Source organism: Prinia subflava, chromosome 3 (assembly GCF_021018805.1).
Source record: "Prinia subflava isolate CZ2003 ecotype Zambia chromosome 3, Cam_Psub_1.2, whole genome shotgun sequence".
NCBI lineage: Eukaryota > Metazoa > Chordata > Aves > Passeriformes > Cisticolidae > Prinia > Prinia subflava.
The window spans coordinates 18,929,496-18,956,195 of NC_086249.1; the positions used below are offsets into that span (position 1 = coordinate 18,929,496).

General features: G+C 47.9%; 1 protein-coding gene across 11 annotated transcripts; it reads left to right on the forward strand.

Annotated features, from left to right (window-relative positions):
• The first annotated feature begins 985 nt into the window (after positions 1-985).
• ZNF384 (zinc finger protein 384) lies at positions 986-24,995 on the forward strand. 11 transcript variants are annotated; one of them, XM_063394219.1, is made up of 11 exons: positions 986-2,683; positions 3,014-3,062; positions 3,961-4,150; positions 6,804-6,874; positions 7,017-7,257; positions 7,595-7,916; positions 19,858-20,082; positions 20,725-20,907; positions 21,703-21,781; positions 22,609-22,767; positions 22,933-24,995. In XM_063394219.1, the coding sequence occupies exons 4-11, from the start codon at positions 6,809-6,811 to the stop codon at positions 23,206-23,208; spliced, it is 1,551 nt and encodes a 516-aa protein (XP_063250289.1). In that variant the 5' UTR covers positions 986-2,683; positions 3,014-3,062; positions 3,961-4,150; positions 6,804-6,808; the 3' UTR covers positions 23,209-24,995. The 11 variants fall into 11 exon arrangements, with proteins under 11 accessions (XP_063250289.1, XP_063250283.1, XP_063250284.1 ...); XM_063394213.1 differs by having other exon boundaries at positions 6,808-6,874; XM_063394214.1 differs by having other exon boundaries at positions 986-2,627; positions 6,808-6,874.
• The last annotated feature ends 1,705 nt before the right edge of the window (positions 24,996-26,700 follow it).

A 26,700-nucleotide genomic window follows, 5' to 3' on the forward strand; every position in this document is an offset into this window, starting at 1 on the left:
CTTTCTAAAGAAAGGAGCTGGGCTGGAGACTGGGCTGGGCCTGGGGGTCTCCACTACCCCATGTTACTTGCTGTGGGGCCAGCTCTCAGCCAAGCCTCTGTGCACGAGCACGGCGGAAGGAGGGCACCACTTCACCCCACACTGATTCTCCTGGCCCCAGCACCAGCAGTTTTACACAGGTTTTTATTCTCCACGCTCCTCAGCTGAGCCCAGCCGGGCAGTGTTATGAAATCCTGGAAGCCCTAAAAACACACACACACACACGTGTGACACGGGCATGGCTCACCAGGGAGAAACCCGCAGTGGCAACCAGGATGCTCTTCCCTGGTGGGGAAAGGAGCAAGGGCTGCCAGGATGAGTAAAGGGAGGCAAGTAAAGAGAGCTGGGAAAGAAGGTAAAGAGATCAGCCATACTCTCCAGAGACACACACCTGTGTTTCTCTGACTTTGCCTCCTCCGAAGGAAAGGAGATAAGACAAATCAAGTGTCTGTGGCAGATGTTAGTCACGCTGCCTCACGTGCTGCTGAAGGGTGCTCGGCAGTGCGGGGTGGGAGGGGGAGCACAAAACTCCAGGCACCCTAAGAAAAATTAACCACTTTGTCCCAGTCTTCAAGTGACAATTTCCCTTGCCAGGTATAGGGCATTCTGACAAGCAGTCCCAGTTATCAAGTCCAGGCCAGCCCTCTTCGAGGAGACTCAGTCCTGTTTCTTCCTAGGCTGCATGCAGGGAGGAAGGAGGCTATAAAGGACTCTCTGGCAAAGAAGGGAGAAGAAAAGAGATGTCAGTGCCAGGCTGGAGTTCCTCTTCCAAGGCATAAGATTGAATATATTTGCTGCGTTGCAGAACGAGAAATGTCACCTTCAGAGGTGATCTGACAATCACAAAAATAAATTACATAGAAGAAAAAAAAAAAAAAAACAAACCACAACACGATGAGAATTTGTGAATATTCATGAGCAAGTCAAAACCCCCAAATTAACAAGGAAATTAATTTCCAAACTGATTAGGCTGCCAACTCCTTTTATTTAAATAAATCAACAATTGCCTTCATGTGACTCCTGCTGAAGAACGCAGAGCCGATCCTGACTCGTCCCAGGAGGAAGTTTGGTGCCGCCTGCGAGGACCAATACCCCAGCGCGTTCTGGGCACAGGCAGGCGCTGTGGCTGCAGCCGCAGGGAAATTTCCCTCTGCCCACTGCTCCGGATGTTGCGGCTTCACCATCGCCCGAGCCAATCTCACCGCCGGCTGCTGTGCTTGTGCTCTCCCCGGCCCCACCCTCTTACTCATGCTGGCTCGGAAAAGCTGTTCCAGCATGCCAAGCTGGCAGAAAACTCACTCAACAATTAAAAAAAAAGGAGGTTTCTCTCGAGTCAGAGCACTGAAACAGCTCAGCCAAACGCAGGGCGTGCAACACCCCAGGTGAGGAAGGTGACCTAACCTGACCTGGCAGGTGGGCCCAGCGCCAAAGTTAACCCTGCCACGAGTAGCGGAACCGAGTGTATCTTATCCCAAAGTGTGTAAGACAGAGCAGAGCAGCAGCAGCCAGCGCGGGTTGGTGATTTTGGGGGTGTCTGCGGTTTGGTGTGGGGCCAGCCCGGCTGTGCGATGTGGCGGAGCCGTCGGGGATGTGCCCGAGGCCGGGGCAGTGAGCGCCCGCCGCTCCCCCCGCCGCAGGCACCGCCAGCGCCCGGGAGCCGGCGAGGAAACTGCCACACCAGCCCTGGGTGGGCTGAACCTGCGGAACTGAATCCTCGCTGACTGAGAACCAGGGTGAGCTGCAGCCCCCTCTGGGGTCAAGCTGTGCGCGGTGACAAATGCAGATAAACAGCTGGTGTTCGGGTGAGGTTACACGCAGGCTGCGGGAGCAGGGCTGCCCTGTCCGCTCCACGCCCGGCCTTGCCCTCCTGTTCCCGGCAGGGGATGAGATGGTCCGGTTTGCCCATTCTGGCACAAAACCAGCTCGCGGGAAGTCCTTTCTGTTGGCTTAGCAGGACAAACACGTTCAGCAGAGTGCCACGAAACGCTCGAGCCAGCGCGGGCTGGGACCATCCCAGGCGCTGGCAGACAAACTTTGGGACAGCTCCTGTGGATCACCGCGGCGGGACGCGGCCGTCCCGGGCGCTGCCAGGCACAGCGTTCGGGAAAGCGCCTCTGGGAAAGCGCCTTTGGGAAAGCGCCTCTGGACCGCCCCGTCCCGCGCAGACCCGAGGATCGCGATCGCTATTCACGGACCTCATGAATATTCATGAGGGCGCCCGCCTCCCCCCGCTGCCCGCCTCACGTGACGCCGCGAGGCCGGAAGCGGCCCTGCCGGCCGGGCTCGCGGACGCCGCGCGCCCGCCCGCCACAGCCACTTCCGCCCTTCCGCCAGCCCGGGCTTCCCCGCGCGCCGGCGCCCTCCGCGCTTCCGGTAACCGCGCGCGCTCCCGACCCCCGCCCCGACCTCCGGCCGCGGCCGCCTCGCCGGTGCCCCCGCCCCGGGGAACCTCCCCCGGGCCGCCGCCGCTCCGCCGCCCCGTTTTCCAGCGAAACCGCTGATGACGCCGTTCCGCTCTTCTCGGCGACCCGGAAGCGCCGAGGCGCGCCCCGCCCCCTGACCCGGAAGCGCCTCCCGCTGTCTTTCCGGTGAGGAGGCCGCCGCCGCCGGAGCCGGGCCGGGGCCGCCGCTGGGGGGGAGCCCGGTAATGTGCGGGGCGGCGGGACCGCGGGCGGGGGGCCGGGCAGCGGGACTTCCGGGGCCGGGGCGATCCGGAAGCGGAAATGGAGGAGGGCGGGCTGTCTGTCTGTCTGTCCGTTCGCCCGTCTGTCCCGGTGTCGGGGGCTCCACCGCCGGGGAGCCGCGCTCCGCGCCGGCCCCGCCCTCGGCCGCCGCGGGGGGAGGTGGGTCCGGGCCCCACGGGGAGCGCCTGCTCCGCGCACGGCCGGGGTGCCCCGGGCCGCGGCCCCGCGCAGCGCCGCCCGCTGCCATGCGGGCCCCCGGCGCCCCGGTAACGCAGGCGGTTTATTTGCAGAGCCGGCCCTGGAAGGAGGAGAAATGCAAGAGGAGGGAGAGTGAGAGGGGTAAGGAGCTCCCGGAGCTGCGTGAGTGACCCCCGCCCGTGCCCCGGGGGCTGCCGCGGGTGGGAGGAGACGCGATGGGCCGCGGGTCCCGCAGTGGAGGGCGCGAAGGCGTTCGAGCTCCAGGGAGCGGGAGAAGGGATTGACCGCCTGGAAGGAGCTGAGGCGCGGGGTACGCCTCCTGCCAGGCACCTGCTCCAACAGAGGCGCGCCCGGCCGGGGTGGAGGATACACAAGTGTCGGGGAACGGCACCAAAGTTCTGTCTCTAGTGTGCGGGTTTGGGATCCAGGACTTTGTCCGGCACATTTGGGATATTCCCGATGTGTGCTCAAACGCACTTGTTCTGAAGGTGTAGCAACGTTTGAACTTTCTGGTGCTTATGATTTCCATGGAAGCATTTTTGCTTTTGATCTGACAACCTTCGTGGCTTTCAGCATCCCTAGTATTTTGCAGCAATTAAGCCTAAAAGCTCCTTGTCATTGAACAAAGATCTTGGGCAGACATAAAACAACAGTCTAAATTGTTCCCGAGCATTACACTCAGGGCCTTTTGTTGACTGAAAACTCCGTGCCGAATGGGAACTAAAAGCCAGGCATCTGGAGAATAAAGAGACCCGTGTTAAAAGTCAACCCCCGAATAAATACCTTCATGTCCAACCTTGATTGTGCCTTCCAGAAACACAGCCTCTACCTCACCGTGTACTTGCACGTGCTTTTATCTATTTATGATTAAAGTGATGATCTGCCAAGAAGTATAAATCCAGCACGTTAAGTACGTGATTCTGTGAGATCTAAACTCCAGATCCCTTGTCCCCTGTGAGTTCTCTGGTTCACTCGGTTGTTTATTTGGTGTCTGTACATTTGTGGTCTGTACATAGAAAGTGTTTTTGGTTTGTATCAGGAGGGTACCTTGGCATCTGTCTGATACTAGACTGGTGAATAGGAAGAAGGTCCCATCTCTGGCCCGTTTGTGGAAGCTGGGATGATGAAGGCCCTGCAGTGGGAGCGTGCTGTGGTACAGGGTTGAAGCTCCAGCCCATGTCTGGTAGTTATAGAGCAATTGGAAGGGTTACGTGCAGAGTTCTGGTAAAGTAAGTGCGAGCAGCGTCTGAGTGGGGGCTGCCAATAGGGGTGCATGTTCTCAAAATACCCTTTTAGACTTAACAACGGGGTAGGGGAGGGGGACAGCTCTGGGCACTAGGACAGGAGGTTGGTGGAGGAATCTTACCTTTGTTTTCTGCCTTTGGAAGACTGGCTTGCTAGAGAAATTGCATGAAAGCTTCAACTTTTACACCATTTCTCCTTTTCCTCCACATTCTTATAACTCCATCACACTTCAGCCTTTCAAGCCAGAAGTTTGAGGCCTGATACATAATATACTCAAGTGTGAAGATTTTTGGATGGGGAGGTGGATTCTAAGGGAGGCTAATGAAATCAGTGTAGCTGTCCTTTGAGGAATCAGCGAGAGCTGTATTTGACTGGCACACTTTGTAAACCAAGCAAACAAAAGTTAGACTCTCTGTGAAGTTCTGGTAGAAGACAAGATGGAGACAAGCAGCCACTGAGTGCCCTGGCCTCTGCTAATCTGAGTTTTGGAATCTGGAAATAGATTTGCCTTTCATTAATTTGTAAATGAGAAAGCTGTTGTGAGTTTTTTTGCTTAAACTGGCATCTTCCTGTTTAACTCCTTAAGTTTGCAGTTGCATCCAAGGGAGTTTTGGACAACTGCGAAGCTTCTTTGAAAAATGCATCTGATTATTATATGAGACTTTATGTTTTTGGAGGGTCAGGCACACTTTGGTGTTTTTGATGCTTTTGATGGAAGCTAAGCAAATAAGCAATAATAATAGCAATAATAGCAATTTATTTATTTTGCAAATAAAACCGAACCTAAGCAAAAAACCCCAAACTTGGAAATTCCGAACAAAATACCCCTCTTGGTTCAGGTGGTGCTCACGTGCCAAGGATGTGTTATCTCCTCATGTGTGCCTATCCTGTGGAAGAAAAAAATCATGTAATTAGGTGTTACATGCGTATGGCTGTGCTGTGGGCAGTGTACTTAATAATTAATTTGGCTCAGAAAAGAAAGCAGAGGAAGGAAGGTAAGAGTCTTGCCCCATCAGCCTCTGATTGAATCACAGCAGTGTAAATCCAGAGTAATTCAGTCAGGCAGCGAGCAGTCTGACTGCATGCCACCAACGTAAGGTAAATAATTTATCCTTAAGTGTGTTTATGGGTTGATTTGCAGTGAGTGAGTGAGGCAGGAGTACTTGGCCTTGCTGTTGCATGAGCAATTCATAGAAACAAAATTATTGGGTAATTTGGTTCATTTAAATACTGCTTCTCCACATAGAGGAAAATTATCTTTGCATTTTGGCACAAACACAGCAATTCAACATGTATTTATGCTGTCCTGATATACTTCTGTAATGTAAGTGTTTCATGCTGCTGGGGGCATGCCTCTGAGCTCCCCTGATGATTGAGACAGACTCTTCAGAAACTCTACTGTTTGATTATTAGAGCAGACCATAACAGAAATACAAGTGGGACAGTCTGCAGGTAGCTGCGTGAAAAAAGTACAGTGGTTGTGCTCTCTGCCAGATGTATTCTGAGCATAGATCTTACCTACCACTTTTCCCACATTTGTTTAGGAGTAGATGTATCTTCTGCTTCAGAAAATACTGTTTTGTTAATTTCTTTAGGTTTTGAATAGTGTTTTTGGCAGTGTAACAAACCCTGTCACTAATGGGATGACACAGAGGAATGTAAGGATTAGAAATGAAAGTCCTTCTTCAGTCAGGTATTCCCAAAGAGATCGTACCCCTGTGTTCAGGAGACTCTCTCTGGGTGTCTAACTGGTCCTCCCTTGCAGCAGGGAGAGCTGAGGTGGAGCAGTGGGAGCCTGGCTGGAGACAGAGTCCTACAGAATCTTGTCCCAAAGATAGGAACGAAATGGGCAATGGAGAGCCATGACATGATCTTGTTTGGAAATAGGGTATCTCAGGAGCAGGGGAATCAGGTTATTTTCTTACTCCTTAGTCTCGTTGGAGGAGAGCAGGAATATTGAATGATATTTCTGTGTTTCTTTCAAGAGTGGGGCTGGGGTGGGCAGCAGGAACTTAGGAGCTCTGAATTTGACTTCTTGGTCTGCTGTGGCTGTCTGTTATCTTGGGCAAGTCTGTTTCCCTCTTTCTGCCTGTCTTTCTTCCTGTGTAACATAATGCTAATGTCCCTTTGCTGCATCTGGGTCCTTAGTGTTGAGCTGGGGTGGAGGGACAGGCAAGGTCCAAAATTTTCACTGCCTGTGGGGTCAGACTGTCTGTGGTGGTGAAAAACAGTTTTTGTCTGTATTTGCCTGGTTGCAGATGTACAGACTTCATTTATGCCATGTACTGGGGTGGATGATAATTGGGAAAATTTGGATGTGTTCTGGGTTTCTAGACAGTCCTGTTTCTTGCATGGAGGACTACCGGGCAAGGGGCATTTCAGATGGACCCAAGCCCATGGGAATAACAGGCACCTTTTTCCCCTGTAAATAATTTTTGTATTTGGGCAGATAGCTCAGAAGGGGGAACAAGTTGCTCAAGAAAGACAGGGAAGATTAAGGAACTGTCACAGCATTAGACTGAGTCAGTTCCATGTTGGAATCTCTTTGGGTTTAATGTTTTTTTTGTGTTTGTGTGTCTGTCTTCCTTATCCTCCATTCCTCTTCCCTCCCCCCTTCTTCCTGCCCCGTGTGCCCAGCTAGGATGGAAGAATCTCATTTCAACTCCTCCCCGTACTTCTGGCCAGCAGTGCCCACCGTCTCGGGACAGGTGAGATCTTCCAGCCTGTTATGCTGCTTTTGCTTCCTGTTAAAGTTTACGCACTGAGTGTTTCTGGTGCATTTCTTGCTCAGCCAAATGCTGGGCAAAGCTGTGCCAGGGTTTGCTAAAACCTGTCTTTCCCCCTGTTTAGATTGAGAACACCATGTTCATTAACAAGATGAAGGAGCAGCTATTGCCCACAGAGAAGGGCTGCAGCCTGGCTCCCCCCCACTACCCTGCCTTGCTGACAGTCCCCACCTCTGTGGCGCTGCCCACTGGTATCTCCATGGACTCGGACACCAAGCCAGAACAGCTGACACCACACAGCCAAGCCCCTGTGACTCAGAACATCACCGTGGTACCAGTGCAGTCTGCCGGGCTCATGACAGCAGGTAGGGCACTCCAAAGGCTTCGGCAGCCTACAAAGGGGGCTCTGGGATGGGCAAACACGAGGTCCTGAAGAATCCATTTCGGCCTGTAGATTATTCCTAGCCTTACTGGTGGTGTGAACTGCCTCGGTGTGGTTTCAGTGTGAATCTCTAGGCACTCCATGCACCCACCCTCTTTATGGAAGTTTGACTTCCAGTAGTGGAGACTGGGAATGCTTTGGGAAGGGAAGCTACCCATCTGTTTGTGTTGTAGTCAAAAGTAGGGGCTTCTGTGGGATAAGGAGGTTGGGCATAATTGGAAGTGTAATAACTGACTTCCTCCACCTTCCTTTGTTTGCAGGTCCTGGTCTGGTGATAACTTCCCCGTCAGGTTCTCTGGTGACCACAGCCGCCTCTGCCCAGACCTTTCCCATCTCAGCTCCCATGATTGTCTCTGCGCTACCCCCTGGCTCCCAGGCAGCCCTGCAGGTGGTCCCAGACCTGTCCAAGAAGGGGACAACCACCCTCACTGAGGGGGGCGCACCGGGGGGAGTTGCCCCCAAACCACCCCGGGGCCGGAAGAAGAAACGATTGCAGGAGTCAGGGCTGCCGGAGATGAGCGACCCCTTTGTGCTGACAAACGAGGATGATGAGGACCAGCACAAGGATGGCAAGACATACAGGTGGGGAGAGGGGTTGAACCTTGACTGTAACATTGCATGGGGATGGGGGCGTATTTAACCCTTCAGAGGGCTGCATGGGGAAGAAGAGATCTCTGCCTTGTACCTAGAGAGTCCCTGAGTAGAGAGTCTTTGAGCTGCAGAAAGAGTTGAGTTTTCTTTCTGGTCAGGAATATTTACAGGCTGATGGGTTGACCCAAAATGAAGGATTTCCTTTTAGTGGACAGTCTTGATTTCCTGAATATATAGTTGTAAACATTACTAGGTTAGTTAATCACCAGGATGTTATGGAGGCCAAACTATATCCTTGATGGCACAGCCAGGTAGTATGGCTGGTGTGCTGCGGTGTGCAGTGCTGGCTGGTGCAGCTGGAGCACTTCTGGTGTAGCTGAGAGCTCTGGAACACCTGGGTGCTCCTCAGTTGGGACTCCAGTCTGTCCAGTGTAAAGACTACAAACTGGAGACACACAGAGCAGGAAGTGTCTGCTCCTATGTGTATTGCCCCATTTGATTTCCTTCTATCTCAGCACTCCAAAGAAAACAAGGAGAGAAAAAATGTATTTCATAATTAAATATAAAGGTATTTCTGAACCCTGTGTATCAGATAAGAGAGACGAGAGTTCTGAGCCCTGAGGTTGGGTTTCTGAGCTTGGAGGGATGTGGCTTGAGTTTATGAGTGTTGGGGAGGAGAGAGGTAAGGTAGGGGGGAATAGTTGAACCAGAGGATAAGCGATGCGGGTGTTTTAGGAAAGTGGGAACAAGATAGAGCAGAAAGTGGTAGGGAGTAAATGTCTGTCTTAGGCAGGAAGCAGGAGCTCTTATGGTTGATTCAGTGATAGGTGTTTCTGAGGGATGATGAAGATAAATAAGAGGCAAAGTAGTAGCCAAATTGAAACAAATAGAAGATGGTCCCTAGGTCTTCTCACTTCCCCACAATGTGCCCATCTCAAACAGTTTTCCTTTTATCATCCTGGATGCTCTTTGTTTTGGTACAGATTTAGTTATCGTTCTGGAATTAAGCCATAGGGATATGAAGGCATCTACACAGAATCTGTGCACCCACCTCAGGCACTTTTTCACTTTTAACTACAGCATATTTTTAATGTTTACATTTTTAAATCAACATAGTTAAATGGGTGCAAAACTGGAGCTTGGATCAGCCTTCTTATCTTAGCCAATGTCCCAGTTCTTCACTTTGAAAATATAATCAGCGTATGGTGAGGAAGGGTGGGAGTGTTAGGTGGTTTGCTATTTGTAATCCCACCATTTATTTTGGGCCATAGCCACAGTTCCACACTACTCAAGCTGCTTACAGTCCGGGTTGCTAATTAGGTTGTTAAATATGTATTTACAGGGGACACAATTGGCAGTGAACACTAGAATTAAAGCTGAACCAGGGCTTTAATTATAGCTCCTTGTTTACTTGTAAGTTTGAAAAAAAAAGCCCAAGACCAGGTGGAGTGACTCAGCAGAAACTTTATGAACATGCACAGTCTGTGTAACAGCTCATGAAAAAGGCTATGCAGGGAAAAAATAGATGAGTATATATGTGGGAACATGTAATTCCTTTATGTTTAAGATTTCTTTATGTTTAGTCTGAATGTGGTGCCTCTTGCACCCGCCCCCACCCCAAGCAGGCCTTCCTCTGAGCAGTGCTTAGGTGTGAGAGAGCTAAACTGAGATTTATTGAAGACCACCAAAGAGTACTTCTGCCCTCCTTGAAATCTGCTCTTTGGGTAACGCGTTCCATGTGCAAGTTCGGAACTAAAAATGATTGTTGGAAAAATAAAGGAAAGCACTATCTTCTCTTGGAGCTGTGGGAGAGAAAACCTTTGTGAAACACAGTAAAATCGTTTCTCTATAATATGCATATGAATAGATTCACAAGTTAAAACTTTGATGAATACTGGGATCCTTCTGTATTCTAGAGGATGATTTCAGTAGTTCCCGTCACTACAGTATGCAGACATATGCTAGCTAAATTAAAACTGTGGGTGAGGTTCATCTACTCCTGCTTCTTTCTCAGGCTGGAGGAGGAGTTGGTTTTGGCATTCATATGACTACGTTTGTATGATTTCACTGATTCCCATGATGTACTCAGATTCTTGGAAGGAGTTGTACTACACTGATCAGTGTGGGTTTTTTTTTCTTTTTAATACCCAATTCCTAAAGCCTCGGATTATTTTGTCAAATTTATTTATTTTTTTAAGCTTTGTTTTTGAGCTCTGTGACACTCCCTTGTCATGAGTGTCTGGGCAGGTTGCTGATATTTGTAATTCCTGACTCCTAGTGTGGTGATAAAGACAGAGAAAGGCCTTGAAGGAGCAGCACAGCCAGGCAGATGTGGAAGGTGTTGGAGCATAAACCTTGATACATATACTGCAGCTCATCCCATTCTCTACTAAATGTAGAGATGCCTACTCCAGCAAATGGCAGCTGTTTTACTGCTCTATCATCTTTAGAAGTGAATTAGTAGGCTGCTGTGAAAGTGCTGCAAGAATCCCTATGACTAGGAGGTTTTTTGTAAGAAAAAGTGTGAGGCTTTTGCCAATGATGGCAATACCTGCAGATCTTCAACGTCTGTCCTTAGGATTAGTCTGGCAGAGTCCTTAGTGCTTTGCATTGTGCTACTGGAAGAATGCTTGCACCTGCAGGGGACAGCATCTAACCCAGTCCTGTGAAGCATTTTGCTTCATGAGTAATGTCCCTTCAGTCTTGTCTGGATTCATTGTCAGCTCTTTGTTAATCTTCCCTGCCATCTTTGTAGAATTTGCTTTTTCTTTGGAAAATCAGATCAGCATCAAGAGATGATGATCTTTCTAGAAAGATGCTGGCGCTGTGAAGCACATGGCGTCTTCACAGTGCTTTAAAAGGGGCTGAGGAAAAGGTAGCAAACAGGTCCTGGATACAGTAAGATTGGTTTTTAGTCCTGGTGTGGTGCCTGTACCTGTGCACTTCTAGGAGTCTGTGGTGTGACGTGATCAGTGAACAAGACTGATGGAGTGGTTCAGCTGCTCTGGGCCAGATCATCAATTCTCTTCCTCTTGATAGTTCTCTGAGTAGTTTCTTTATAAGAGGAAGAGAGCTCTGTATAGGCATTGCTAGGCTCTGGTATTAAGTAAAATCTAGGATTAATACCAGTTTATAGTCTGGAATGGTTTTGCAAGCTGTGCTCTGGAGCCTCAGATACCAACTGAAAGGCTGTCGGCTTGAGAAGGGCCTCACTGTCATAGTGTAATCAACAAGCTCTGTCCTCTCCACTTCTAGTTTTGAGTTTTCCTTACTTTCACTGGGGAACAGCAGGGAGGTTGGGAGACAGTAAGCAGCTCAGGGACGGAGGAGACTTCTGAGATAAGTCCAAGGTGCAAAAGTGTACAAAAGCTTAGTAAACTGAGCTGTAGAAGATGAGGAGGCTTGATGGAGACCCTCATTAGGGAGCAAATTATATACACAGGGAGAACCAATGGTTTTAATACAGCAGGTGGACATCTTCTCAGATATGTCTTGTTTCAAGCCTGTTTTTTTCTTCCCTGTATTGGATTTAGCATTACTGTTTGGTGAACTTCCCATAGTTTTGAATCAATTTGTAATGTGGTGGCTATAGGTTTGTAAGCCACATATGTCTGTGACAATATTGTTGAATTTGGCCAGTTTTAAGCTTGGAAAAAATCCATTAAGCATGCTCTGAGGTGATTTATAGTTTGGTGGTTGAAATATGTGAAGGTTATATTCTCTTTGCTGTTTCTTGAGGCTTGGACGACTCCAGGCACTCAGCAGACAGTCCATCTCCACAGAGGAGACAAATACAGCCTAACTGCTCTCAGTTTCTGTGTGAGGCCGGACATATCTCTACTCTTTCTGCAGCTCTAAGCATCTTCTGGAGTTGCACTGAAGGGCCAAACATGTTTATCCTTCAGGCACAGCTGCTCTTCCTTCTGCTTCAGAAGGAGTCTTTAGTGCCAGCGTGGACAGTAACCTCCCCCTCTGATGGGCACAAAGGCAAGGCGTGAGAAGACACTGCTTGATTCAAGCGTGGTAGGGATGAGAATGAAGTATGGTCAGGGACTGGAGCTGTTTGTGTTGAGGAAATCTGGAAACTTGGTGGAGATGGAATCAGAAGGGAGGAGAAAAAAGACAAGAGCCTACAAACTAGGGAATGCAACAAAGGATGTGATGGGGAGTCTCTTTGCAAGGGAGAAATGGGAGAGCTAGCACAGGAATAAGCTATAAACAGCCAAGACTGAGGGGTGGAAGAAGGAACCAGACCTGCTAGGTGCTGAAAATGAGATACCTAGAACTGTCAGAACAGAGAGGGACAAGAGTATGGGATGTGGACAGACAAACAGAAGCACGAGAGAGGGGAGATAAGTGTTAGGTAATTGAGGGAATGAAATAGGGAAGAGCCCCCTGCAGTAGAGGATCAAGATGTGGGTAAAGAGCCTGGGTCTGGGCCTTGGTGCAGGAGAGGGTATTGTTAAGGGCAAAGGGGGAATTAAGTTTCAGGCAGAAAGTTTGACCACATTCCCTCCAAAGCCTAGAAATATTAAACCCAGTATTTCTAAATTTTGCCATGTCTTTGATGTCAGCATAAGAACGTGACGTCCTCTGGCAAAGAACCTCATCTCCCTCATAGGCTAGAAAAAGGTGACAAAGTATTGTTGCTGTCATTTATCATCTTAGCTGCAGGCAGAGGTCTGTGCAATGGATTTTAAGATTGCTGATGACCAACGTGGGTGTCAGTATGATGCCACATGTTGGAATTTCTGTTTGCTTTTTTTAACAAGTAGTTCCGTGAGCAGCGGAACTAATGATGCCTGGTTTCCAGCGGCTCTCTCCTGTGTGGATTCTCTGATGTCTAATCAAGGGTGAGCTTATTAGCCTTTCCCTCAGCAGAGGACTCCAAGAGAGTCTCTCTTCTTTCCTCAGCTGCATATTTTTGAGACTTGTGTTGACTTTTAAGATCCTTACCCCTTTTCCAGATTGGTTGGAATTGGCTTATGATCTCACAACTCTAAGGAAGACTGTTGCACATGCACAACTACATGTACACATGCAGTTTGTACACATAATCCTTGCTTTGTATATAAATGCAGTGCTTGGAGCTTAGAAAATGACAGTTTGACTGGCCACATGCCTGAGGCTATAATGAGGTAAAACCTTGTATTATGGTAAGTTCTCTCCCTTCTGCTGAGATACTGTAACTGTGTGTGTGTGCACTTAGGTATGCGCTTTCCCTTGGCACTTCCTCATAGTGCCAAACAGAAGGAGTTGACGAGAAGTTCTGCAGTCACAAGTGCTAATTTTGGCATGTTACTTGTCAATGGAATGAGTGTGTGCAAGGGAATAAGGAGGACAGTCACAGTTTCAGCTTGGGAGAGAGGGAACTTTAAAACTGTATTTTGCACCTCTTATGTGATTACATGTTAATTTGGCCCTGTTGAGTCAAGGCACTTTGATACCACCCTTGATTAGTTATTGATGCATGATAGCCTGTCAGAGTCCTGCATATTTGCTCAACCTGAAAGGAATGTTCTGTTAAAAGAAAATAGAATGCACTGACATGGGATTGTGGAATTGAGGAGGATGATCTGGGGAAGGCGTTTGCTACTATGAAGAACTGTTGATCACACTTGCCTCTGCCACAGATTGCTGTGGTAGCCTACAACCCCACAGATAATCTTGCCTTGAAGTGTGTGCAAGTATGAGTTAGGTCCAATCTTCAGTGGATTCACATTTGTCTCAGGCTACAAATGATCATTGAGAGTTACCCTGAAGTAATTAACATTTGGTGCTCCCAAAACCATAATCTCAACTATCATTGAACACTCCTTTGTTACAGGGCAGACCCTGTTTTGCTTTGCAGAAGTATTGCATCTCATAGGAGTAGCATAGAAATCTGTGGGAGCAGTGATATGAACATATGTAATAGGAATTTCCCTTTAAAGGAAAAAAAGGGGTCAAATACCAGTTTGAGCACTTGGAATTAGTGGGTATGTCTCTCAAACTGTGCTTCACTGTGTCTTCTGTGATTCCCTTCCTTTACAAAAAATAAAACAGGGACATTGTGGGGATAGATGAGTGCTTATGGAGCACTGATATTTCTGTGGAGGAGATGAGTGACTGCTTCACGAGGTTGGAATTGCATGTGGTTGACGAGGCTTAAGGCTGTCCAGAGTGGTGATATAAAAAATCTGAATACTTATTTGTTAAATATCTGTCTGTGCAACATAACAGGAGTGCAGCTCCGTGGAAACAGTCAATAAGGCTGTATCAGAATGCACCTGCATTGCAGAGCCAAATTGTGGTGACATGGATGACTTTAATCTTGGTGTTTCCAAATTTCCTAGTGCTTTCTAATGGGCCTTTTGTATTCTTTTCCTTTTAGCTCTTGCATGCTATCTCTATACTAGGAAGCACTTTATTGTGTTTTATTGTTTTGTTGGTCTTTTATGCTAATGGTGACTGATTTCAAAAATTGGTAGATAGTGTCTTAGGCCCGATGTTCAATGATTTGGAGGTCAACAGAAAGTCATGGCTGATAACTTAAAGATAAAAGCAATGCTGGTGGATAGCTGTAAAAAAAAGGGATCTTTATGTGGTTGTTAATTGTTCAGACAAAATATATTTTAATACAGTCCCATGCAAGGCTTAGCTTTTTGGGACAGCATGATGTCTCCAGCAGCCAGGGATTGAAGTCCAGATGTTTGGACACAGTGGAAAACATTATCAGACAGAAGTGTCTTGTTGAATGTTGGACTATTGAATATCTCTGATGTAAAGATAAGGAATATGGAGGAACAGTATCCTGGAAAGCAATGACTGTGAGAAAGACTTCTAGGAATTAAGTGATATCATGAAAGCTCCCAGTGCAAGACTGTGACAGAAAAGGTTTAAGGTGCAATTGTTGAAAGCATAAATGATAGTCATTAAAAGAAGACAGGCAACTTGTGATGTATGCTGAATTACCACAAAATTCTGAATCAGGATTTTTTAAGGTCATTTGGAAAAATGGACAAAAGGCGGGAATGCTCTCAAATCTGAGAACTGGGAAAGTGCCATATGATGAGAGCATTTTAAACTACTCTCTGCCTTTGCCAGTATGAGGGCATGCTTTTCTGCAGCCTTACCAAGCTACCAGGTGACTGAAGGATGGTGGAAGTAAGTTGACCAAGGTCTCTGAGCACAGCTGACAGATTTGTTACACACACCAGTGGTGTAAAGTGCTCAGTGGAAGCACGGCGTTGGCGTTGGAACAGGAGCTGATGCTGGGTGTGCCAGTGGAAGCAGAGGTACAATTCCTGTGCCCTCATTTGGCATCTTCATACTCGCTGGCTTTATTTGAGTGTTGCCCAAGTGTACCTGTGTCTCTTGGATATTAGTTTTGTCTCCTTTTCCTGTCTCTTACAAAATACTAACAAGAAAGTGTTTAACTTCATCTTAAAAAAAAATGGGGGAATGTGAGGGTCAAGTTAGCATTTATCATGAACTGTGCATCCATTATTATGTTATGCTTGAATTAATTATTACTTCATTAACTCTGTGTTGGAAAGGCAGCATGTTTCCTTCCCTGTTAAATGAACTGCTGACTCTGACAGCCTAAACTTACTCTTATCATCTAGTCTAATTTCAGACTTCCCTGTTTCGATTTTTATTTTAACTGATGGTCTAACTTTTATTTGTAGCATAACAGAAGGAGCAAGGACTCAATTCACTTGGAAGGCTGCTCTAAGTAGATACTAGGAATTTGAATTCCCAGATCCATATAAAAGCTTACGTAGTGTTCACAACAGTGATACTGATTAATTAAGCACTTGATTGAAAAAGGCTGTTAATCCATGTCAGGCTCATAGTTTACTAGGAGCTGGTATTTCAGATGGTATTTTATCTCCTAACAGCATCTGATGAATGAGGCGGAACATTCCATGAAAAGTGGAAAAAAATACAGCGCGCCACAGAGTTGTAGTCTAGTTGCTATAAGCATAATTTTGTTTATGACTCACTGTGATGACTTTCATATGGGAGTAGAATTAGAATTGTACATCCACCTTTCACTGGCATTTCATGATTTTTGAGAGTGTCTCTGTCTAACGAGCATTTTCTGAATGTCTTTATTTCCTATAAAAAAGAAAGCATTGTAAACATTGGAAGGGGTTACTTTTGATCTCTGGCATATGGCTGAGTGCTAATTTAACTGTTGATATGAACCTCTGTGTTATTAAGGATATTTTCTCCAAGGCTGTCTGAATTTGCAGAGCCATAACAAGCAGCTGCAGGGGATGTTGTGTCACACCATCAATGGGAATGCTGCAGTCATTTCTGTTTCTTGCTGTCAGAAAGAATGCAGCCAAAGGAGGGGTAGTTTAGAAGCACAGTGGGGAGACTATTAAAAGTGGATATTAAACAGAGGGGGGGTAGAAATCAATTATTTCATATAGTGTTTCATATAGTGTTTCATTCATGCTTAGCAAGGAGCACTCCCTGTTTTTCCTCTCCCCAGCCAGAATCTCACTGAAGCTGCTAGTGTCAGATGGGATATTCTCATTATCCGTATAGATTTAACATTTTTTTGAATCCATATTTGCCCACTAGAGGGCTGATTGCATCTTCCCCTTTAATATTTGATGTTGTCTGAGGCAGAATGCAAAGCCCTTAATTAAATGGATCATTTGTTCCCTTGAAAAAGCCTGATGCCACACAATATAAAATTCTGAAATGCAGCTTTCTGTTATATTCCAGGGCTTTTCTTAACTCATAAGGCTCATGAATTTGTTAATGCTGTGTAACATTCTTGCTCTCTCAGGGTTGATGCTAATTAGATGATTAGAAAATGAGTTCTTGCAAGATTTTCATTCTAACTTTTGTTTGAAAAACAATATCAGAATGTCTATAGCTGCTAAATTCAAACAACAGGGGTTAGTTGATTCATTTGAGGGTTTTGCTTTGATTTTGGGGTTTTGGGGGAGGTGAGGGTTTTGGGGGGAGTTTGTTATTCTTGTTGAGGCCTATTTTTGCTGGTAACCAGGTTTATCATTGTCATGCAATTGCCAGTGAGGTTTTGAAACAACTTCTTTATAATTTTATTTTGAAATTAGAAAAGGACACGCAGTCTATTTCTCTCCATTAAAGTTTATTTTAGAGAATTTCTGACCTGAAGGCAGATACCTGGCAAAGCAAATAAGTAAAGGGTGCACAGAAGTTATGGAAGATAAAGTTGATGGCTTTATGGCACTATAGATTTAATGCATGGGACTACTTAGACTTGATGGCATAGTAAAGTTCATTAATTTTTCAGAACAGAATAGACTATTTAAAATATAGAGTCCTGTGTACAGCACAGAGGAGATTAGTGCCCAGCATCCTCTTTAAACTAGAGCAAAACCTTAAGAAGGGTATTCCTCTCAGAAAGGTACCTGAATTCTAAGAATACTGATTGTAGGGGCCAAGTGACTGAGACTGTGTTGAAGCCTCTGAGCCTTGTTCCAAAGATGCATTATTCTCACGGCTGGAAAAGGCCTGTTTCTTCTTTTTTTCACTTCTAAAGTCAGTTGTTGTTCCTCATTACATCTTACTTGTTCATAAAATAAGCCCCTAGTAACTGATATTTTTCTCTCTGTGTAGATTTATTTGAATATTGACCAAGTTAGCTTTTAAGCTCTATTCCAAACTTAGGTTGACTGGAGTCAGTGAAGCTTTCCTGCAAAGCCAATTTTCCACATGCCATCATTGCTTAAGTTTGCTGAGCCTGTGTGAGTTTTTCAGTAATTGTTGAGGACATGGACTTCAGCATTAGACATGTTATTGGCAAGAACAGTCGCTCCCCTCCTGTATGCAGAAAGGATACCTGCTATTTCCCTTTGTTTTGGTGAGCCATATTAGCACAGCATCACACTGGGAGCTTGTTCTCAGTTGAACGGTTCCTTATCGGAGGGCCAGTGCTCTGGAACGGGGTTCAATTGAGAGTAATGGAAGTCAGCATCTGCTGAGAAGGAGCCTGCTAAAAGTCAAGCAGGGGATTATGCTGTAATTGCCTGCATTAGCAGGGAACTGGACTTGGCCACTCAAAGGTATTCTCAGTTCAGTGTACACCTCAAAGTTATTTCTAACGTTGGTGCTTTCAAGGATACACAGTCCCCATCCTGTAAGTGTGACTTGATTACTGCAAAATACATATGCTCTATTCAAGTCTAGCATTTTGGGAAGTCTGGAACAAGCTCTACAATTTGAGATAGTTTGGTTTATAAACCAAGAGCTACTTCTTTAAAAAAGATCATGCTGATGTTCCTTTTTACCCCTTATATCTTCAATAGATGTAGGGATAAACAGCCAAATTGCTTCTATTTGTTGATTCCAGAAGGGATTGGGCGGTGTGTGTGTGTGAGGAGGGATTTATGTAAGGATGTACTTAGTTTGCATGTTCTGTTAGGGCTTGCAATTAAAATGGATTAAGAGAAGGATGGAGGTAGGACACGTGGGAACAAGTGTTAGAGACGGTAATGAATGTAAAAGAGCAAAAGTGGAGAGGAGGGAAATGTTACGACAGGCGTGTGTTAGAGTGCTTGCTAGGGAGGCATGGCTCCCAGCTAAATGGCTTGGAATCAAGCTGTGCCTCGGAAGGGCCTCTGGAAGTTCAGGTAGGTGCTGGATAAATACTGCTTACATGACATACGCTAATCAGACTGCACACGTCATAAAGCTTCTGGCTCCAGCAGAGTCACAACAGTAGATATGATGAAGTATCCTCCTCAGAGGAGGTGGATATGGGGAAGGGCAGGATCAGCTCTCTGTGGCTCGTAATACCTGCAGAGACTTTTGTTGCTGAGCAGATTTGTAAACACTATAAAACTCAAGGAAATTCCCAGACAAAACCACTGTGAAAGTTGAATTCATGTTAACCAGACTTCCTCTGGACTGCATTTCTTCTCTCAGATGTGACCCTGGACGTTACATGTGGAGATTCTATTTTGTCTTTAATGTAAATGAAAAATCTAAATTCAGATAAGCCTTAACTCTGCCCCTTGTTTGACACACATTGTAGGGGGTGGCGAAGAAATGAGTAACTTGGATGCAGCTTCCATCTCTCTGTCAAATTATCAACCACAAAAGCTTTTACCATCTTGAATTGTGAAACAGTGCGAGCTTCTCTTAACAGCCTGGTGTCGTGGTGGAGGAACAGTTTTTAACAGCAGCATCCGTAGCAGAGCGATGCCAACTGCTTCTTCTTGTTCAGAGTCTGTGTGTTAACAAATACATTCCTGATCATTATGAGAACAGATGGATCCAAACGCCTAGACAAAACATTTTGCATCACATCAGTAAGACTGAAATGATGAAAGCCCACTAGACCAATGAAATACCACATTTGATATCCAGAGGATCTTTGTGAGACCCACTAGGAAAGCAGCACTGCTGGTATTCTCAGCATTTTGTATCCTAAATATTTGAGTGTCTTCTCCAAAAATGGGAACAGAGTTAAGTGGATTTGGCCATTACTGCTCTCACAGACTTTGCAGTACATGGAATTAAGTTCTAATATGAACTATAACCTGGGATTTCCAGGTTTTCCAAGGGGGTTTTTTTGACTGAAATAAATCACAGATTACAAAGTGGGGGTTTTGTCTGAGAATTATTCCTATTGCCTTAGGATTGCCATTGGAAAATTTCCAAAGTGCTGCCCTGTCTCTCTTCCAAACCAGTTGGTTTCTTTGAGCACCTTTACTTGTCTGGCTGTGAAGTATTGTTTGGTCTGTTACACCAATTCCCAGCTTAAATTTGGTGACTGGAGCACCCACAGCCAAGCAGTGTCCCAGGTGAAACCTCCCCAGTACCACATAGTGGGAAAATGCCCCTTCTTCCCTCAGTGTGGAAGATCCCATCCAGTTAGAGCTGCTCCATATTGGGGCTTACCCCCATGTGACCCTGTCTCTTCCCCTCGCCCCGGTCCCAGGTGCCGGATGTGTTCGCTGACCTTCTACTCCAAGTCGGAGATGCAGATCCACTCCAAGTCCCATACGGAGACAAAGCCACACAAGTGTCCTCACTGCTCCAAGAGCTTCGCCAACAGCTCCTACCTGGCCCAGCACATTCGTATCCACTCAGGGGCCAAGCCCTACACGTGCAGCTACTGCCAGAAGGCCTTCCGCCAGCTCTCCCACCTGCAGCAGCACACACGGTAAGGGCCGGAGGAGGCTGCGGCCCTCCGCACTGCATGTTGCCGTCATCCCAGCATGCTGTGAGCACCTCAGTGGGCGGCTGCCTGGGCAGACCTGGCTGCTTGTCACGGGCTGCTCAGGCCTCACGCACGTCGGACCGGCGCTATCGGACACGTGAGGCTGGTCCCTGGCTGTGAGGGGCTGGGTGCGCTCAGGTTAGCGCTGCTCCGCCGGAGAGGCGGAGGCAGCGCAGTGACGCTTTCTGACAGGCTGTAGGGCTCGTTGTGTCAGTGTGAGAGTAGAGTGGGCTTAGGAGGACTGTTCCCTGTCACCCCAGCGTAGTTTTGCCAGACATCTCAAGTCCAGGCTTGCAGGCCCCCTGCTATTTCAGCCGTAGGCTTCCCACACACAGCTCTGCCAATGCCCCTCAGTCCAAGCTCTATAGTTCCTCTCTCTGGATCCTCCCCCGGTGCGGACAGACCATGGTCTCTTGAATCCAAGGGGAGCACAGTTTGAGACCACGAGAGCTCATGCTGTGTTTGGAGTTCCTTCATGTAGCAGATAGCGTGGTGCTGTCCCACCCCCTTTGTGCCCTCATTCCATCAGCACTAGCCAGATGGCGGTCATGTCCAACTGCTGCTGCTCCTCCTCCTCTTCGGCAGGATCCACTCCAAGCTCCACACGGCGATTGTCAAGCCGCACAAGTGTCCTCACTGCTCCAAGAGCTTCGCCAACACATCCTACCTGGCCCAGCACCTCCGCATCCACTCGGGGGCCAAGCCCTACACCTGCCGCTACTGCCAGAAGGCCTTCCGCCAGCTCTCCCACCTGCAGCAGCACACACGGTAAGGGCCAGAGGAGGCTGGGGGCCTGGCCCTGGTCCCCCCGCGCTGCCGGCATGCACCTCTGGAGCACGCGCGCCAAGCATGCGGGGGGCGGGCGGGGAACGCGGCCGGCTGCACCCCAGAAGGAGGTGACCCACCCGAGTGGACGGAGTGGAGGCTGCGCAGGAGACACTGACCACGACAGGGCTGAGGTGGGCACGTGCTGTCCCTGGGGATCCTTGGTCTTGCACCGCGGGCGGCACCGAGAGAGAGAGCGATAGAGAGAGAGGCATTGGCTGTAGGGGATCCCAGCCTGGCACTATGGGGGTTGGACTGAGTGTGTGGAAGCTGCTCCTGGCATTGCAGGGGGACAGGGACAGATTAACACTGTAGGTAAACTCAGTCTGTTACTTAAAAGGAAAAGTGTTGGTGTGTCTGTCCTGGAGAGAACAGAGCTGCTTTCTTGGTACTGTGGAAGCAAGAGAACAGATTCCTCTTGGTCATTTGGGACTCCTGAGCTTGGAGCAGGGAGCCTGGACCTTGGACCCCTTCCCCAATACATTTTTAGGTAGCTCACATGCTGAGCTGTCCAGGCATTCATGAGCTCTTGCTCCTCAATCCTAGTCACTTTGAAATCTGCTTGACTGCCTGTCTTCTCCAGCTTTTAACTGGACACGGGAGCTGGGCAGAGCTCTCTTTGTCCAGCTAGAACAGCATCTGGAGGCAACATCATCCCCTTCGCACAGCAGCAGGCCCTGGCAGTCTGCCCTGTCTGCCTGCTCACTGCCTCCCATTTGTGCTTTTCCTCCTCAACAGTATCCACACCGGGGACCGACCCTACAAATGTGCTCACCCTGGGTGTGAGAAGGCTTTCACCCAGCTTTCCAACTTGCAGGTAAGGGGCTGGGTGTGTCCTGCTCGCCAGAAGGGGTTGGCAGGGGTGCTTGTGGTAGAGGAGGTGGAAGAAGTGGGGAGCTGGAAGGACAGTAAGAGAATACAGAAAGCTATTGAAGCCCTGGGCAGGGAAGAGATTCTTGACTTGTGGCACTAGTGGCCCAAAGAAGTCGTGTGAACAGTCGCATCGTGTAGAATTGTTAACTTGACTTGAAAGCGGTGAGACCTTAGTGAAGTTCCTCCCATCTGTTTTGCAGTTTTCTAACTTAGCTGGGGCAAGACTTTTGCAAAATGATACACCCAGTAAAGTCTGGGTATCCAGGTGGGGTTTTTATTTGTCTTACAATGAAATGGAGGGCGTAAGGGTAGGGATATAGGGAAGCAGAGGTGGTGTGTCCAGTACGCTGCATGAGGGGGGACGAGGGGGACTGTAGAGTGTGCCAAAGAACTGTAAACACCTGCAAGCAGTTAAAGCAAATCCTGCCCTGAAGGTATTAGTGCAGGGAGCAGATGTATAGGGGGGCAGAAAAGGAAAGACCAGGAAAAGACTGAGAGTTGCATGCAAACTGAGAAGATGGGGGTTGTGGAGCATTAAGAGTCTCTGCTTTTCAAATGCCTGGTGTGCATGAGAGGAAAGGGCACGTGTGGGGAAGGTGTGGTGGGCTGGAGGAAGAAGTTCTGTCCCTATGCTAGGAGCCAGGTGTACGTTCCTCAGCAGCAGGAGCTTGGGGCCTGGCTGGCAGGGGGTGTTTGAGGTAAAGCCATCTCCTAATACTGGCTGCTTCCCTGATGCCTGCTTTCTCTTTCCTCCCTGCTGCCGCCCGCCAGTCCCACAGACGGCAGCACAACAAAGACAAACCTTTCAAGTGCCACAACTGCCACCGTGCATACACAGATGCCGCCTCGTTGGAGGTACACCTGGCCACACACACGGTGAAACACGCCAAGGTCTACTCCTGCTCCATCTGCAGCCGGGCCTACACCTCGGTGAGTGTTTGCTGCCCTGGGGAGCTGCAGGAGTGGTCAGACTTCCCAGGGAGCAGCTCCTCGAGATCCAACGGGAGCAGTCTCCTGAGTTGCCGTGTCCCTCCCTGTTGGCTTTGGCTTTTGCGAGCGCCGTTCCCTCCTCTCACACGGTTCTTCCCGTTGCAGGAGACGTACCTGATGAAGCACATGCGGAAACACAACATCCCTGACCCCCAGCAGCAGGTGGTTCAGGCACAAGCCCAGGCCTCGCAGCAGCAGCAGCACTTCCAGCCGCAGGGCGGGGGGGCAGCAGGGGGCCCTTCTGGAGACACTAACCAACCCAACCCTCCCCCCCAGTGCTCCTTTGACCTGACTCCTTACAAGACTTCAGAGCATCACAAGGACATCTGCCTCACTGTCAGCACCAGCGCCATCCAAGTGGAGCACCTCTCCAGCTCCTAGAGAGACCTCAGCCCAGGGAGCAGAACGCCTCTTGTGCATAGCCTGTGCCAGGGGCACCGCTTGTGCAGCGGCCCTCCTCGTGCAACAGTTTCCGGCCTCTCCTCCTGCAACAGCCTCTTCTGGCCGTTCAACCCTGTTCATGGCAGCCCCTTGAACAACAGCCTGTCTCAAGGGGGTGCTCCTTCTGTGCAACAGCCTGCCTGGTAGGAGGATGCTTCCTTGTGCAAGAGCCCCTTTCCTGTGCTGGGATCACTTCCTCATGCAAGAGCCCCTCCTTTGAAACCCAAAGAAAGGCCCCTGTTTTGCCTTCTCTCTCACTGTAGGATGTGTACGAAGCGGGGTTGCGTGTTGAGACACGCATGGTGGATGGGATGGAGAGACGGCCCTTGTATATACAGGGGCTTGGACATGTGTTTTTAGCAGGCCACAGAAGAATGTGGCAGGGTTGACAGCTTGATGGGGTTCTTTGAGGATTGCCTTGAGTGTCTAAGAGAGAAATATCCATTCCTGTCCCTCCTGCTTGTGAAAGGGAGGAGGGGTCGCTCGTCCTGCCCCAAGGACTGGATGGGAGAAGTCTTCTCCCCAGTGGAAGGTGAGACCAGTGGAGGGGGGAAGAGGTGAGGCGTGTTCTCTGGGATGGACAGGTGCCTGCACTGCCTAAGGGCTGTGGGGTATTGCATTCTTTCTCCCCCCACGCCGGTGGAGAGCAATAGAGAGGAGTCTGTCTGAACTGGCTGCTGCCTCTCTCTCCCAGCTGTCTGAGCAGCATGATGGCCCCGTAGGAATGTGGGTTCCTGCTCACTGCTCTTCCTGCCTGTTGTGGATGATATCCTAGCAGCTTGTACTCCTCCTCCTCTCTCTCCTGCTTTTCCCCCCACCTCCTCAGAAAAGCCTGCAGGCATCAACAACAAACCAAAAAGCAACTGGAGGGGAGGGTAAGAGACTGCCAAAATAATCTTCACCCTTCTCTCTACTCCCTTTCCTGAAAGGTGAAATGACAACAGTTCTGACACTCACATACCTGTCCTGCCCCCAGTTTCCCAAAGGGAAAGAGGAGGAGGAGGAGGAGGAAGATGAGGAGGAGGAATAGACCAGTCTTTTCAAGGAGCTGGCAGGAGGCAGGGAAAGGCTAGCTTCTCCTGCTCATCTCCTGCCAGAGTGCTCTCCCGGGCTCCCTCTTGCCAAGACGGGCTGGACTCATATGGCAGTGGTGGCCTCTTCTGGACCCTGGTAATGGGAGAGAATCCCCAAAAGGTGGACAGTGGAGAGAAGGGGATAAAGATCCCCACAGAGAGACCAATCTAATGAGAAGGGGGAGCCAACAAGAATAAACTGAAGGCCCCTTGAATTTATATATATATATATATATAAATATCTATTCCCCACCCCGGCCCGCTCTGTCCTTGCTGTAACTGTTTCTATCTCTGTGTTTATAAAACGCATTATCCTGGCGAATTTTTATTTTCAATCTTCGTTTGTTTTTCCCTTTCTCTTCGTCTTCAATTCTCCTTCTTCTTTTTTTTTTTTTTTTATTGGTCCACATGACTGCTAGTCTTGTGTGTTACTTGTTAGTTCCTTTGGATCATGGAGGCTGACTTGGAAGAGAATGAGAAGGCAAGGGAAAAAGCATGTGTTGTTGGGTTTTAAAATCAGTCACCCACCCAAAGCCTATAGAATCCCAGACTTCTGTATGAACAACCAATAGGGGCTTCTATTTTATTTTTTTTAACCACCCTGTATAGAAATAAATTGGTGTAAAAGGCTCCTTGAAGGTGCTGCTGCGAGCACCCTGCCCCTGTGACGTGTGTTCCTTCCCCCTGCACCCGACCCTGCAGGAGCCTCTGGCTGCCCGGAGTCCCGAGGGGCCATGCGGGCAGGCGCGAGGGTGGCACATCCCTGCCTTTGGCACTTTGCAGTTTGCACAAGGAAAGCGAGGAGCTCTGCACCTGGGCAGCCTGTGGCAGAAACCTTCTTCTGTCTTTAGTCACCAGGGTTGGCTGCAGACGGGTAGAGCGTTTGGTAGGTGCATAGGTTAGGCTGGAAGGAGCTGTCTGGTTTGACTCCTGCATTTTACAGGTGGCATTTTAATCCATTTAGGCTGTATTGAGCCCCGAGAACTAATGTGTATTTGAACTGTTGACAAAGTGCATTGGCTTAATTTGAGGCACTGGGACACAAAATTCATTGGTAGCCTGCTGCAAGGGCTTCATGTTTTCACTGTTTAAATATTTAAGCCAGATTTCTCCTTGCTTTGGCTTCTGGTTACTAGTTCTGGAAACATTCATCACTCTGATTCAGAGAGCCTGAAGGGGACCTTTCCCCCCCAGACTTGTATTTAAACACTCTAATGTCCCTTCTCAATCCACTTTTTGACAAGGTAAACAGATAGAACTCTGTAAATCTTCCACTGTAATGGATTTCTTCCAGCCCATGAATTATTCTTGACTTTTCTTTCTACATCTTGTCAAATTTTTCAGTATCTTATAAACATGTTCATTTTGGAATTGAGTGTTGAAGCCCCAGTGCCATGGATGAGGTGCCCTGGCCCTTTGCCTTAAGTCTGCAGAGGATTGTGTTTTCCCTCTTCTCACAGCATTATACAGGAGCTCACAGTAGCTACTTGTCTGGAAAAGTCCTATCATCCAAAGTCTCAGCTTTCCATGATAGTGTTTTCCCTTCTCTCCAGGCATACTCTGGATTCTTGTTTCCTGGACTCTCCTTGTGGGGCTGTGTCCAAGTCCAGCCTGTGTGAATGGACCTGGCTGACTGATGGACCAGATTACTCACAGCTTTCATAGTTCTGTCACCTGCAAACTGCATCAGTTGTTATTTTTACTTTCAGATCCAGGTTGAAATGCAATATTGCATCTGACCTACGCTAACTTGAAAAGCATCATTGAATGCAACTTCTCATTAGCTTCTTTTTGAGACTTGCAGGCTGGGCATTTCTTAATCTTCTGAGTATCTGATTATGTACAGTTTATCTTTCTGACTTATGGTGCTAGGTCAATGCCTTATAAAAATTTAAATATGTTGCACCTATGCAGTCCCCTTTCTTAAACCAAATGTATAATGATATCATCTAAGAATGAAATTAGGGTTTGGGTTTTCTTTTTTTTTTTTAACTGCAGAATCTGTGTTTTGTAAAACCTTAGTGTTACACGTTTTATTTTTTCATTCACTAATTCTTCATCTCTACAGTTTTTCCATATTTTTGTCATTGAGTCATTTAATTTGCCTTTTGGGAGTACTGTCATGAGTGTCATGGTCAAGGTATTTCTCTAATATCCCAAGTTTAATTAAGATCATAATCACTGGGCTAGAGAGCTGATTTCTGAACTCTTTCAGGACTCCTGTTTCTTTGCTGATTTCAAAATACGCATCCCTAGTAGGTGTTGTCTCATCTCCTACTTTGATACTATGGTACTAGATAGAAGTTGCTATTTTCATATGACTACTGCATTCTGTTCCTTTCTTTGGATGGAATTGGAA

Coding starts and splice junctions, on each gene's coding strand:
- ZNF384 (XM_063394213.1), top strand. CDS start 4,098: ATGTCTGGTAGTTATAGAGCAATTGGAAGGGTTACGTGCAGAGTTCTG. Junction 7,917..19,857: donor AAGGATGGCAAGACATACAG/GTGGGGAGAGGG, acceptor CCCCGGTCCCAG/GTGCCGGATGTGTTCGCTGA. Junction 20,908..21,702: donor CACCTGCAGCAGCACACACG/GTAAGGGCCAGA, acceptor CCTCCTCAACAG/TATCCACACCGGGGACCGAC.